The sequence below is a fragment of the Dromaius novaehollandiae genome, chromosome 2 (assembly GCF_036370855.1).
Source record: "Dromaius novaehollandiae isolate bDroNov1 chromosome 2, bDroNov1.hap1, whole genome shotgun sequence".
NCBI classification, from domain to species: domain Eukaryota; kingdom Metazoa; phylum Chordata; class Aves; order Casuariiformes; family Dromaiidae; genus Dromaius; species Dromaius novaehollandiae.
The window spans coordinates 144,431,735-144,445,680 of NC_088099.1; the positions used below are offsets into that span (position 1 = coordinate 144,431,735).

At 41.4% G+C, this 13,946-nt stretch overlaps 1 protein-coding gene across 9 annotated transcripts in view; it reads right to left on the reverse strand.

The window, feature by feature from the left end:
* VPS13B (vacuolar protein sorting 13 homolog B) overlaps window positions 1-13,946 on the reverse strand; it is a 483,999-nt gene that overhangs the window by 204,754 nt on the left and 265,299 nt on the right. For all 9 annotated transcript variants that reach the window (XR_010388020.1, XR_010388021.1, XM_064507672.1 and 6 more), the window contains one exon: window positions 149-320. Coding sequence is in view for 7 of the 9 variants with exons in the window: in XM_064507672.1 (XP_064363742.1) it covers window positions 149-320 (172 nt within the window). In the remaining 2 variants the exon portion in view is untranslated. The remainder of the gene's footprint in view (window positions 1-148; window positions 321-13,946) is intronic.

The window sequence follows — 13,946 nt, forward strand, 5'->3', positions numbered from 1 at the left end:
AGAGCTTGTTGTGGCAGGTTAAAACATAGATCCAACCCAGATTTTTGTATCATACAGTGTTTATTATTATCAGTAAATGTGCTGAATAGCTGATATTTTGCCTTAAAATAAGGTATGGAATTTAAAATGTAAAAATGATGCTGAATACCTGTGCCGTTATTTCTAGGATCAGGAGCAAACAATTTTATAGTAATTTTTGGCAACATCCACTGCATCCACAGGCTGACACGTCCACTTGAGACTCCAATATTACTTGTTGTTTGTTCCAGTGTAACTGAGTCTGAGAACGGAGAATCGTCACCACCCTGAAGAGAATCACCCTATGAAACAAAAGTAACAGCTGAGAAAGCAGTCTTGCTTTTCACCACTGCTCGTTTCTTCTGTCTAGACTGATGCAGCCCACCAAACTATATACATATAAAAACAAACACACCCACCTTCAAATCAAGCCATTTTTTAATGTTAGGAAAAAACACCCAAAAGAAAATATATTCTCCTTTGTGAGGTAAAGATAATGGACTCTGCCCAAGATAATATAGTAAAGTTCCATCACTTAGTTTCACTTTGGTGCAGTGAGTTTTCCTCACTAGCTCTTCTAATGAAACACTACTACCAGCAAAAAAACCAGGATATTCTGAGACAAAATGGGAAAGGGGATAAGGAGGCTTGTGCACGTCTCAGCAACAGAGGAAGAAAGAGTTGTAGGAGGTGCCAAATGGGGAAGATCTCAGTATGGCCATACCACTTCCATAGTGCACACACACAGGTTTTTTTTTTCTTCTTCTTAACTGTTACTGCTTGGGGAAATTGAGAAATTGACTTCACAAAATAATAGCTTTGTGAAAGAATCGGGAGCGTTTTATTTGCAACTTTGTTAGTATTTCTGTTGTTTAAAAAAGTTGATTCTCTCACTTGCACTATGCTCACATACATGAATGACCTGTTGGCATCTCAGATTTCTGTGCCATCAGTAATCTCTGATCTTCCCCTAAAACATTAAGGGCTGAGAGATTAATGTTTTCAGAGAAAGCATGTGACAAACAAATGCTATCCTGAAAATCCTGCTAGAAAAAGGGCTTATGAGAGCCCTGTAGACAAGCTCTGATGATTCTTGATGGGACAACTGGAAAACGTACCACCCACAGAACTTTACCCTGCTCCTCTGCCAGAACTAACTGCCTCCAGAGAGGAAAGATGCAAATGTAGCAGCTCCTCGTGCTGAACAGCCTATTAAACTGAATATGATGGACATTTAAGTTACTAATGTCAATCAGAAGCCACTAAAAATCCATCAGCATCTTCGCTTGCAACCCATCAAGTGTTGCAAAGTTTCCATCACTTTTCCAGCACAAAGGCAAAGAAAAAGGTATTGTCAAACTGGCTAGAGAGAGGCTTTGAGCCATTAAGACTAAGGTGTTTCTGAGACTTACGGACCAAAAACCACCCAAACTTTTAATTCTTAAAGAAGAATTGGAGGATTAGGAATGGTAAATTTTGATGAACAAACATAAAACATCATTTTAAAGTATTGCTAATCCTGAGATTTACCCAATGACTAATCATGATGATTTATAGAGAAGACACCCTGGAAACAGACCTACACAGCAGGCACTGTGCAGTTTGAACAAACACCTATTCACCTGTCAGGAAAGCAACTGCAATCCACTCACTCCAGCTTCACAAGTCCCAGAAAAACCTGGCTGTCAGTAGCAAAACCTAAAATCTGACATTACTTGACCCATTCTACAGTCCAAAATCGGGAGTAGGGAAATTCTGTTAGCTGTTCTGTCATCTGTTCTCTGGGAGGGCAGAAGTTATCCCAAACCAAATGACGTAGCTCATATGGAAACATTTATGTTGATGAATCACATTTTCAATCAACTCAAGCCTACAGTTTAATTTAAGGACTTCTATCATGTATACACATGTTGTCTTATCACCACCTTAACTGTAAAACAAGGCAAAAAGGCAGGTAAAAAAATCTTACAAAAATTTTGCACACAGTCCACTATTTCTTTGGGCTATTTGATATCCAGAGAATGGAGCAGCTGGCATTATGCTTTTAGAATTTATTACATAATGAAGAATGCTATTACATTTTCCACTTTATTTTTCAGAGAAACACTGAAACACAGCTTCCACTTCAAGTTTTCAGCTTTGTGTCACACACATTAGCATTTACTGAATTTTTTTTTGTTCCAGCAAAACTTAGAGCAAAAATATAGAGAAATAGTAAAGATATTTTATTTTATTTATGTGAACTAACCTTTACCCTTGAAAAACTCAGTGGTACTTATTAAGATTGATAAGTAACCACCTATGTTGTCAAACATCTGACATACAGAACTTATCCCTCCAGACATTCATTCTTACGAGGCAGACACTGTGCAGTTAACATATGTTACAGGAAAATAATGCCTAAAAATGTGACTACATTATTTAGAGCAGTTTAACAGACGTAATATGAGGTGTTGACCTGAAAATTATGATTCAGTTAACCCTCAAGTAACTATGGTGATGGTAGTTTTGCATTAATCAAATGCATGAAAACACATGTAAGCACTATTGCTTACAGCTCTGAATAGACTCCTTGTAGAGCCATAGGTGACTGTCATTTGAAAGATTACGTTAAATTCCAGAACACTAGCTGCAATTAATATGAGGGTTTCTTAGTATAGATACATTTCAATCTCCTTATCCCACTTATCCAAACAAATGAAAGGAAAAAAATCAGGCCATAGCCCAAGTAAGGGTAAACTTCTTACTAAGTACTGATGGAGGGAGCTGGCATACAGCACTAAAATGCTTGTTCCATGGAAAAGTTATGCACTTCAGAAGGAAAAGAAATATCCTACCCTAACTCTCATCAATTAAGTTTTAAGAAAAATCAGTGGTAGTTCCATAACATTGTATATAATTATAGATTAAAAAAAAATGTATACGTTTAAAGTATCATCTTTGCTGGATTTAAAAATGAACTTCAACACGTGCTTTATGGTCTGGGAATTTATATTTTACGAAATGTCATTCAAATGAAAATAGACTTTTCCTCTTCAAATGCCATTGTGAAAGGGAAAACTTAAAAAAAGATGAATTAATTCTAACTTTACCATGGTTCAAGAATATTAATCACAGAATCCATCTAATCCATCCAATAGTGCCTTTTCACAAGGATTCTAAGTATCTAGTATATAATTTAGGTATGTATAAAAATATGAAAGATCTGTGTTGACTCTATTAAAAGAAATCTGTTAAAAAAAATCAAAGAAAAAAATAGCCAGCGCTTTCTTGAATCAAAGCTGTTATTTCTAAAAATTATGAAGTTCAACTTTTTATATATCTAGGACTAGAGTCTTGTGCCATCATTATTAATAAACAGTGGTTGGCAAATACAGCAAATTGAAAATGACTTTCTTTTTGTTCATGAAAGTGCTGTTATAATTGGGAAGATTTCCTTAAATATTAGTCATAGTGTGCCATGGATACGGAATTAGGTGACTATGTATGTCCACACTGACAAACTGAAAAAAGATATTATTCATTAGATTAGTGAATGTCAAGCAGGAACTGAGATCACAGAGCGTGAAAGACAGACAATGGGGAGTTTCAACACAGGGGGAAAACAAGCAGCAGCTCAGCTTCAAGGGAACTTAAAAAAAATAGGGCAAGAAAACCATGTAATAGTGATAGTCCCGATCTGTGAAAAGGCGGCTGAATTTGAAGATAAAACTGAAAATGATGCAGTCTGTACTAAGATCTTAAATAGAAAATAGTAAAAAGGGTCATAAATCGGCATGCATATTAGATACCCATTGCCCTGTGACAGCTTTTGTCTGTAATGTCTTATATTGCAAGATATTCTAAGTAAATACTATTTTGTCTTCTAGAAGAGGTCTGATCTCTTATTAATTGTCTTTATGACAGAGAGAGAGAGAGAGAGAGAGAGAGAGAGAGAGAGAGAGAGAGAGAGAGAGAGAGAGAGAGAGAGAGAGAGAGAGAGAGAGAGAATGCATGAATGAATGAACAAACCCAGAGCTACAGGTACCAGAGAAATAAACTGAAAAAAAGACACCTAAACCTTGGTCTCAATGATGTTCAACAGCTTCTTGCTTTGTAAAAAAGTGGTGCATGCATGCCTAACAATTAAACGGGTGGTCCTTAAGGAGTCCACAAAGGCAGTAATAGGTTCCAATAGCCCAGAAACTAAGACAAGACACGACACTTCTGCATATGAGAAGAGTCACCAAAATGAAGGGAATGTATGGATAGGTCAGAAGTAGCTGGAGAGACTCCAAAGGTTATGAGCAAAATTCCTAAGAAAGAGAGAAAGAATGCCTGTTTGTGTATGCATTTATTTGCACGTGTGGTGGAATGAACAGTGAGCAATCATGGAAGGTGTTAAGGAGAAAAAGTTGGGAAAGAAGATTATAAATGTGCTTACAGAAAACAAGTTGCAGAAACCAGGAATGTGTGGATAGTTGCGTGGGCCTATTTCCTGCTGTGTATTAAATAATGAAGTCTATCACTGCAGGACATCTAACTGGAGAAACCTCATATGGCCGATCACACCTACATGCACCCAGCTCCAGCACAAGTGGGGCGGGGGGGGGGGGGGGGGGGAGAGTGGTAGAGCCTGCTGCCTGAGGGATTAGTCAGAGCAGAGGTTAACTCCTTTCTGCCAACCTGTAAGTGACCCATAGTCCCTGTCTGCCTCCTCACCAAACCTTTCTGCCTCGTCAGACCTTTCACAAACTGTCCCAGGACTCCTACCTCTGAGCACCGCTTACCACCCATGCCTTTGCAAGGCATTTCCTAACATCTTCACGAGGATCTCTACCCTCTTCAGCACCACTTAATTGTCCCAGAACACAGTACTGACTCAGCAACATACAGGCAGACATCTTTAGGCTTTTCAGCACTGTAGGTGAAACTGTTTCTCCAAAATGCCCACTCCTGCCCTTGGAATAGGAAACTGAAGAAGGAATGAAAGCTGGGCGAGAAGCCTGGGGAGTGTCAGACCTGGCGCTCTCCCAGCAGCTGGATGCATGGAGGGAGAGCAGCCTCTTCTCCAGCACTAACCACCACTTACTCCCTCTGAGTCCTTAGTGCTTCTCCTGAAATTGCAGTCTCCAGTATTAGAACAGGAACACATGCCAAAGAGGCAGCAGCATCCCAGCCATTTTGCCATCCTCTGCCTATCCCTATCCACCCTCTTCCAACAGTAGCTTGTGTCCCCAGCCATCTGCTTCGCTTACTTGTAAAGCCATAAAAAGCAGGAGCAAAGACATTTACTTCTAGAGCTGGAATGAACACAGTACTACAAGAATCCCGTCTCCGTCTTTAATCAGACCTCCCAGATGCCTCATCCGATTTCATGACCAACCAGAGCATCAGCAACTTCCGTTCGGAGCCCTTTGATCTCTGCCTCTGTAAATCCCATCCTCGTCGTTTCTTTCCTGTAACTCATCCAAATGGTTTTGACGCTGCCTTCCAATAACTTCCCGCACCTTCATAATTAACTTCTCAATGATTCCCCTAAAAGATGTTTCTACTGTGGAGTTTCATTGTGTCTGGAATGACTTTTCTCATCAAACCTCGAATGCTCGAGAGATGCTGGAGTCAGAGGTACTTGGAAAGGGGGGATCCCTCAAGCACGGCAGCTCCGAGGAAGCAGCCAGCCAAGGACAAGCTGCCGTTGCTGAGACCATGAAAATCATTTCACAGAATATCAAGCAATAGAGGCCAATTAAAGGTCAAGGAAAGGGAGAAATAATACTTACTTAAACATGAGAATGTGTTTATTTTCAGTTCAAATCAAAGTTCAAGCCAATGTTGATGTTCTGTAGATTGATTTGCTCCTCTCCATTTGTTTTATAAAAAGCGTTTTCCCTTCTGTTTTTAGAGCTGGAGCATTTTTGAAGTTCTTTTAGTACTGTTGGCACGCTTAATTTGCCAAACTGTAATTCACAAACTGTGCTGGAGGGCTGGGGGGGAGAGACGGTCGCCTCCCCCCTGCATACACACCCTCACTCTCCCACTGGACATGCTCCAAAACACTTTTCGTATGAAAATCAATTTTGTTCTAAAATTTTGGCAGATCTCTACATTTCAGAATAGTTAAAAAAAGCAGAAAACAATACTAAATTAAGCTTAAAGGGATATATTTAACAGAAAATACATACTGCCACCATGGCAAGTTTTACATTTTATAATTTGGATCTTTTATTTTCATAATTTAGTGGGTTCATATGTTTCATGCATTTTGTTAACTTTTTTTCCACAAAAGCTGTTTTTGTTTAGTGGTTTGAGGATATAGATAACTTTGTGCCGTAGAAAACTAAGGCAATCATTTTCCCACACTTTTCTTTAAGCTTATTTTTCTGAAAATATAAAATGATCTCCCATGCTTTTCAAGGAATCAGTCTGTTAATAATTTTGGCACAAGGTTACATGTAACAGCATTTGTGAGATCCTTGAAGAACTGCATTTATCTAGCATAAACCCAGAGACATATTGCACTCAGGAATGTGCAATTAAATTTAAAAGCAACAAACACTGAATTTTAGGGAAGTGGCCCCTACCAACTTCCAAGTCTATTAAACCTATAAAGTTTACCAAAAAACAGAGTTACAGGTACAGACCCAGATGTATCATCAGAAACTGTGTCCTCTTTCTAAATACATAATGCTTTGGAAGAGGCTGTATATCTGATATGCAATAACCAAAAAATGCACAGGCGAGGAAGAGAGGCCAAGGTGCTCGCAGTTTCCGTTACTACTGCTGGAGCTCAGCTTGCCCTGGCATGACTCCAATTATGTTTGTGCTTGTACTTGTGTGATTTGCAGATCTTTCTCACACTTGAATTCCTGTAGTATGTGAGGTGGCTTTATTAAAATCTACAGAAATAGTGTTTTAAGATGCAGCACAAAACTTCATTTAACACACAAGACCTAAACATGCATATACTTCTGGAAGCAAGCATGAAAGCAAGACTTGAATTTCCAGATGTCAGATGGACACTGGCAATGTAAAACGCCACCACAGAATAAGAAGCATCTTGATCTCTAAAGCAAGCACCATGATCAGAAATAAAGGAATTGTGACTATCCGGACTGAGCTGGCACAACATGGGACTGCTTTCGTGGCAGGGGAGGTTGGGTGCTGGGCGCCTGGCACAGCAATTGGTAGGATTTTGGCACTTCTTCCATCGCAGGGCCTGCAAGTCCCAGCCATGGCCTCGCTCAACACGCGCAGCTGTACACCACAATTTTACACACAGGTTATGGGTATCGCAGATCCCACGTTAAGCTGAGGCTTACAGAGATATCCTCGGCTGCGTGCTGCCAAGCCGGTGGAAGGGGCTGTCCGCAAACATTCCCACCTGCTGGTCGCCTGCTCCCGACCGGACATTGCTGGCTCCTCCTATCTCCTCCTGGCTCCGCAGTTCACACTGAACATACTCTAAATTGTTCCACCAATCTAACATATGTAAACAGCTGGATTGGCCCTTTCTCAGTGGCTGCAGCTGTACATGTGCTCCTCTGAAGGCAGAAATTGCTGCATGGCTGTCCTGTGGGAGGTGGGAAAGGAAGGGACTGCATTTCTTCTCAGCCTTCTGGTAGTGGTACGGTATCCAGAACCACTGGGCAGAGTCACAAGGAGTGAAAAAAATGATGGTCTGCAGTAGCTGAAGTCATTTTCTTTTCAAATAAGCTCAAAACCTTAGAAAATTTTTGCACTGCATAACTATGAAACTGAAGTGAGAAGAGACTGCGCTCTTGTTTCTCATGCAGTTTCAATTTTCAGTTTGGATTTTCAGCACCCAGCATGGTATTGTTAAATATGTTTATATATTAATTTTCTGCTCTGTTTCCAGATCTACAGAAAAATCAAGCCAGAGTCAGAAACACTGAACTATTTTCCCACAACTTCTCATGCCAAGTCCTAAAATATACAGTTTAATTCTTTCACCAATTGTTGCAAATTGACCAATATACCGAGTTTATTTTCTTAGGAGAATTTATCTTTGTTCATCAGGAAGAACCAAACATACGAGGCCTTCATCCAAGGCCTGCCTAAAGCTCCAGGATGATCACAGTTTGGCCACACTACTGCTATGCCTTATCAAAATAACTTCTGCGTTCTTGCTCAATCACAGAACTTCCCCAAGGACTAAACACTTCTACCACTGTTTGTACTTAAGTAAACAGTAACAAGTGGCCTGTTCTAGTCTCTACTACCTTTGCTCTTGCTGCTCCAAAGCCGGGGTGGTAAAAATGATTAACTGTTTCCAACCCCCTAGTACTTAAGCCTTTCACTCATGTTTCCCGGCCAACTACCACCCAGACTGAAATTCAGGGAGCTAGGTAGCTTTATCTGCATATGACTGCGGCGCTCACTATCAACTTGTCAGCATGAAAAGAATTACACGCAGCTTAAAATATAAATCATCCACAGATCATATAAACAAATTACTTCTTTTGCTTTTTAATACAAACAGTTCTGAGAGTTTGCTTTCTTCCTATTCATTTATAGTAAGGCTGTTGCACTTGAAAGAAGCTTTAAAAATAATCATTCATCTTCCACAGAACAGAACAGCACATTAACGATAACATTTCTGAAGTTAAAAAAAAAAAAAGTGTACCTATTGCAGGGAGGTATTTTTTGTTTGACAGACTTTAAGATTTCAAATGTAAAAACTGCAGAAACATATAAACTAAACACAAACTCTGATAAACAAAACACAAACAAGATTTCTCAAACTCTTGGGAAAGCTCTCTAAGTCAAATCTGTAGAAATACACACTACAGTTTAATTACTCTATATATTTCGTTGCTGGTAGTCTGCAATAATGACTACAAAAATACATAGCCGCATGCTGAAATCGTGGCTGATGCAGTCCATTTTTATATATTATCTCCTCCATTTCTTGCATTAAAAACATTAGTGTTACGACAGTCTAAAACTAAGTTATAATTTACAAATATAGGATGGTATTTTTCAAATCAAACAAAATGGATCTAGCTTTGCTCCCACTGACTTTATTGTGAGTAGAGTTAGGCCAATATTAACTACCTGGAAATTTCTAAAGGTCAAACTATGAACTATGAGTATGCAATACTAGCATTTTAGAGAGTGAAAAGAAATTATGCATACCATATTTAAAAAAAAGAAAATAAAAGTATTTTCCAGTTTTTAGAAAGAGTATTTGCAGGTTCTTTGCAGATCTGCGAGTATCATGACAGCAATCAAGCAAACTTTTGTTGGTATTAGCTCTCCCGGCCACTGAGTGCCTGCTCTAAAACTGCCTCATGTGCTTTTATTGCTCCCTTGATGGAATTCAGACGGGAAAGGGAAGGGAAAGGAAAGGGAAGGGAAAGGGAAGGGAAAGGGAAGGGAAAGGGAAGGGAAAGGGAAGGGAAAGGGAAGGGAAAGGGAAGGGAAAGGGAAGGGAAAGGGAAGGGAAAGGGAAGGGAAAGGGAAGGGAAAGGGAAGGGAAAGGGAAGGGAAAGGGAAGGGAAAGGGAAGGGAAAGGGAAGGGAAAGGGAAGGGAAAGGGAAGGGAAAGGGAAGGGAAAGGGAAGGGAAAGGGAAGGGAAAGGGAAGGGAAAGGGAAGGGAAAGGGAAGGGAAAGGGAAGGGAAAGGGAAGGGAAAGGGAAGGGAAAGGGAAGGGAAAGGGAAGGGAAAGGGAAGGGAAAGGGAAGGGAAAGGGAAGGGAAAGGGAAGGGAAAGGGAAGGGAAAGGGAAGGGAAAGGGAAGGGAAAGGGAAGGGAAAGGGAAGGGAAAGGGAAGGGAAAGGGAAGGGAAAGGGAAGGGAAAGGGAAGGGAAAGGGAAGGGAAAGGGAAGGGAAAGGGAAGGGAAAGGGAAGGGAAAGGGAAGGGAAAGGGAAGGGAAAGGGAAGGGAAAGGGAAGGGAAAGGGAAGGGAAAGGGAAGGGAAAGGGAAGGGAAAGGGAAGGGAAAGGGAAGGGAAAGGGAAGGGAAAGGGAAGGGAAAGGGAAGGGAAAGGGAAGGGAAAGGGAAGGGAAAGGGAAGGGAAAGGGAAGGGAAAGGGAAGGGAAAGGGAAGGGAAAGGGAAGGGAAAGGGAAGGGAAAGGGAAGGGAAAGGGAAGGGAAAGGGAAGGGAAAGGGAAGGGAAAGGGAAGGGAAAGGGAAGGGAAAGGGAAGGGAAAGGGAAGGGAAAGGGAAGGGAAAGGGAAGGGAAAGGGAAGGGAAAGGGAAGGGAAAGGGAAGGGAAAGGGAAGGGAAAGGGAAGGGAAAGGGAAGGGAAAGGGAAGGGAAAGGGAAGGGAAAGGGAAGGGAAAGGGAAGGGAAAGGGAAGGGAAAGGGAAGGGAAAGGGAAGGGAAAGGGAAGGGAAAGGGAAGGGAAAGGGAAGGGAAAGGGAAGGGAAAGGGAAGGGAAAGGGAAGGGAAAGGGAAGGGAAAGGGAAGGGAAAGGGAAGGGAAAGGGAAGGGAAAGGGAAGGGAAAGGGAAGGGAAAGGGAAGGGAAAGGGAAGGGAAAGGGAAGGGAAAGGGAAGGGAAAGGGAAGGGAAAGGGAAGGGAAAGGGAAGGGAAAGGGAAGGGAAAGGGAAGGGAAAGGGAAGGGAAAGGGAAGGGAAAGGGAAGGGAAAGGGAAGGGAAAGGGAAGGGAAAGGGAAGGGAAAGGGAAGGGAAAGGGAAGGGAAAGGGAAGGGAAAGGGAAGGGAAAGGGAAGGGAAAGGGAAGGGAAAGGGAAGGGAAAGGGAAGGGAAAGGGAAGGGAAAGGGAAGGGAAAGGGAAGGGAAAGGGAAGGGAAAGGGAAGGGAAAGGGAAGGGAAAGGGAAGGGAAAGGGAAGGGAAAGGGAAGGGAAAGGGAAGGGAAAGGGAAGGGAAAGGGAAGGGAAAGGGAAGGGAAAGGGAAGGGAAAGGGAAGGGAAAGGGAAGGGAAAGGGAAGGGAAAGGGAAGGGAAAGGGAAGGGAAAGGGAAGGGAAAGGGAAGGGAAAGGGAAGGGAAAGGGAAGGGAAAGGGAAGGGAAAGGGAAGGGAGTAGTTCAGTTCAAACCAGGAGCAAAACTACAGACAGGGAGAGAACAGACTTAAGATAAAAGGTGAAATGCTGCTCCAAACGTCTCAGCTATTTTCCCAAAGCTGCCTCTGCCTCCCCTTTCCCCTCTTCCGTTCACAGAAAAGATGCCTTTTGCCGTCATCCTCCCCTCCCAAGCAGTTTCACTTATTTTCAGTTGTTTAACTTTCCTGACACCCCAGTTCCTACAGTCTCGGTTTCTGTGCGGTATTAAAGATGACTTCTGCCTTCCCCTCCCCAACCACCGCCCATCTCTCCCCGGGACTCGCAGACTTCCTACGTGAGGCCTGAGGGGTGCTTGATGACCACTATGACGTACAGAGCAGGTGGGCACCAGGTTCCTCTGAGCGCCCACCTCCCTCCTTTCCCACTTTTTGAAATTAAGGTGATTTCTTCAGAAGGTCCTCTGAAGGTCCCTCAACTGTACTTTGGCAGAACGTAATACAATGTGGTTTCAAAATACTAGCTTTGATTTCACCAGAGGGGCTCTTGCAAACAGAAACAGGCTCTCTAGATAAAAAGTCTTATGTCTGATACAGATGCCATATACAATGATCCATATTTGGATGAACTGTGGAGGACTATATCTTCACACTAGACCCAGAAGAAAAACTTGGGCTTGCTGGAAAGAGTATAGTATAACAGACATCTGCAGCCCATTAGGCAATTTGACGGGTAGAACTAGCTGCTATACTTCACAGGAGACAAACCAATCAAAAGATCTGTCTACATTTCTTGTCTACGGGGCCTGCTGACTTTCTTTGCCTACTTTTGGGGCAGCAGAGTAGCTGCACAGCATTTCCTCTCAGTATAGGTGCCTCTCAGATGTACCCCTGCATCTATATGGGGAAACTGTGCATATTGAATGTACTAAGGAAGCTACTTTTATTCAAATGAAGTGTGTATAGACTATGACTGAGGTTTCAGTAAACTAAAAGCTGGCCTAAGTGGCAGCTGGAGAGAGCAGAAGAGACCAGATTCTCTCTCTCACCTTCAAATCCTACCCTCTACAAGTAAAGGAGAAGCAGGATTTTGTGATCACACAAACTATGGCAAAATCTTATTTTTTCTTTTGGTATGATGATTGTAATTAAGTCAGCAAGAGGAAAGAGGGAAACCAAGAGATTAATTATTCTCAGAGGACAAACAACTTTCGCTGGTTAAAAAAGAATGAGGGAGAACATGTCCTAGCTAACATTTCAATACATGTATTTTTAAATTCTCAACAGTCCTTACCTTAAAGGGCAGGACAGCAACCATGTCACTCTAATGAGAACCTATCTTGTACTTTGATACTAGGAAATATGTAGAATAAGTTCAGAGACAGCCACCAACTGCAGAAGAAAGGGAATGTGTTTTGGAGATACTGCCAACCATTATGTTACAAATTATTTAATTTATATTGTCTCAAATAGTTTACTAGAAAAGTGAGGAGAAAGTATGGTTCCTTTTACTAGTTCTCACTGGTTGGCCAAGGGTGCTTTGCCTTCCCCACCCCCAAGGGTACTATGATCTCCCTTCGCAACACACAGACCTCAGGACTGCATGGCCTCAGGAGCAATGTTCATAGCTGCTTCTCACATAACAATCTGCACAAATTCACAGTACAGCTTCAAAACGGTTTGAGATTTATTATTATTATTATTTTTTTTACTTATGACTATCACTGAGCAAAAGATTTAAAAGAAAACGTCAGATAAACTGATCACTGCATCCATTTAAAATGGTGATAGACAGCTTAATATCATTTTCCCTACAGTTTATTAATAACCTGTTTGGAACAGCTTACTTTGTTTATATCAACAAGAACACATTAACTTGGTCATCCTCCTAGGTAATTCATCTCACTCCAACTGGTAGCTTGACAGAGTTTTAGTCTTAAGAGAGAAGGGATAATTATGGGTTTTTTTCCCCCCAACCTTTAAATACGAGGAAGCGTTAGGTCAAGACATTCTTTGATGCTACATCCCATAACAGTTGAATCATTCAGATGACTCCCCCACGGGGCGTCACAGTTCTTTTTCTCCTTACAGTCTCACTAACTTTCCCACAAAAAATACAGCATTTTTGTAGCTACCAGTCTTGCAGGAATCTAAACTCTGACTTGACTTCCCATGACAAAGATTCTCTCCATATCTTTTTTCAACCATAGTACTTCAAAACCTTTCACTTTCTTTTCTTTGCTGTTAATTAAAACACCCTACATATTGTTTAGAATTTAATCATCTCAGAGATAATATGCCCACCTACCTACCCAGAAATTGAACAAGATTTTCCTAACTACTGAGCAAAAAATATTACCCTCCTACTTGAACAACTCTGTCAATCTCTTCCTGAAAACAACATCGAATCTCACCTTCTAACTTAGTTTCAATTGCTAGCAAAGAGCTCCTTGCAGTCTCCCCTATGCGTTCTCTCACCTCACTGTTGCCATTACAGCACTGACACCTGCCTCAGTATGCTCTCCTATCTGTGTACTTGCATCTCCCCCATGCTGGCTGGTCCTCGCCTTCTTGCCGGCCAAGGCAGAGCACCTTGGGCTCAGAGCACGCACCAAGATGTTGGACAGGTTCGATCCCTCCCTCTTCCAGAGATGAACTATGGCTTTTTGCAAGCGCTTTTTCCTGTTTGTACCTCTTCTCCCCTTTCATACCTTAAATAACAATATTGCCAAAGCAGAGTCAATGTTTTTTAAATTTTAAATTTTTAAATTTTTACTATCTAGCAAAATGATACATTGCTTTGAAAGCAATTTTCAAATATTAGTTGTAAAGTGCTGTCAATTCTAAGTCCCCTATTGTGAAAAAATGCAATATTAATGCCATGTGTTTTAATATATTAACTTTCTATTCTAACAAGATTGAAATGATGATCTTGGCTTCAGAGAAAAAAACGCTCAACACA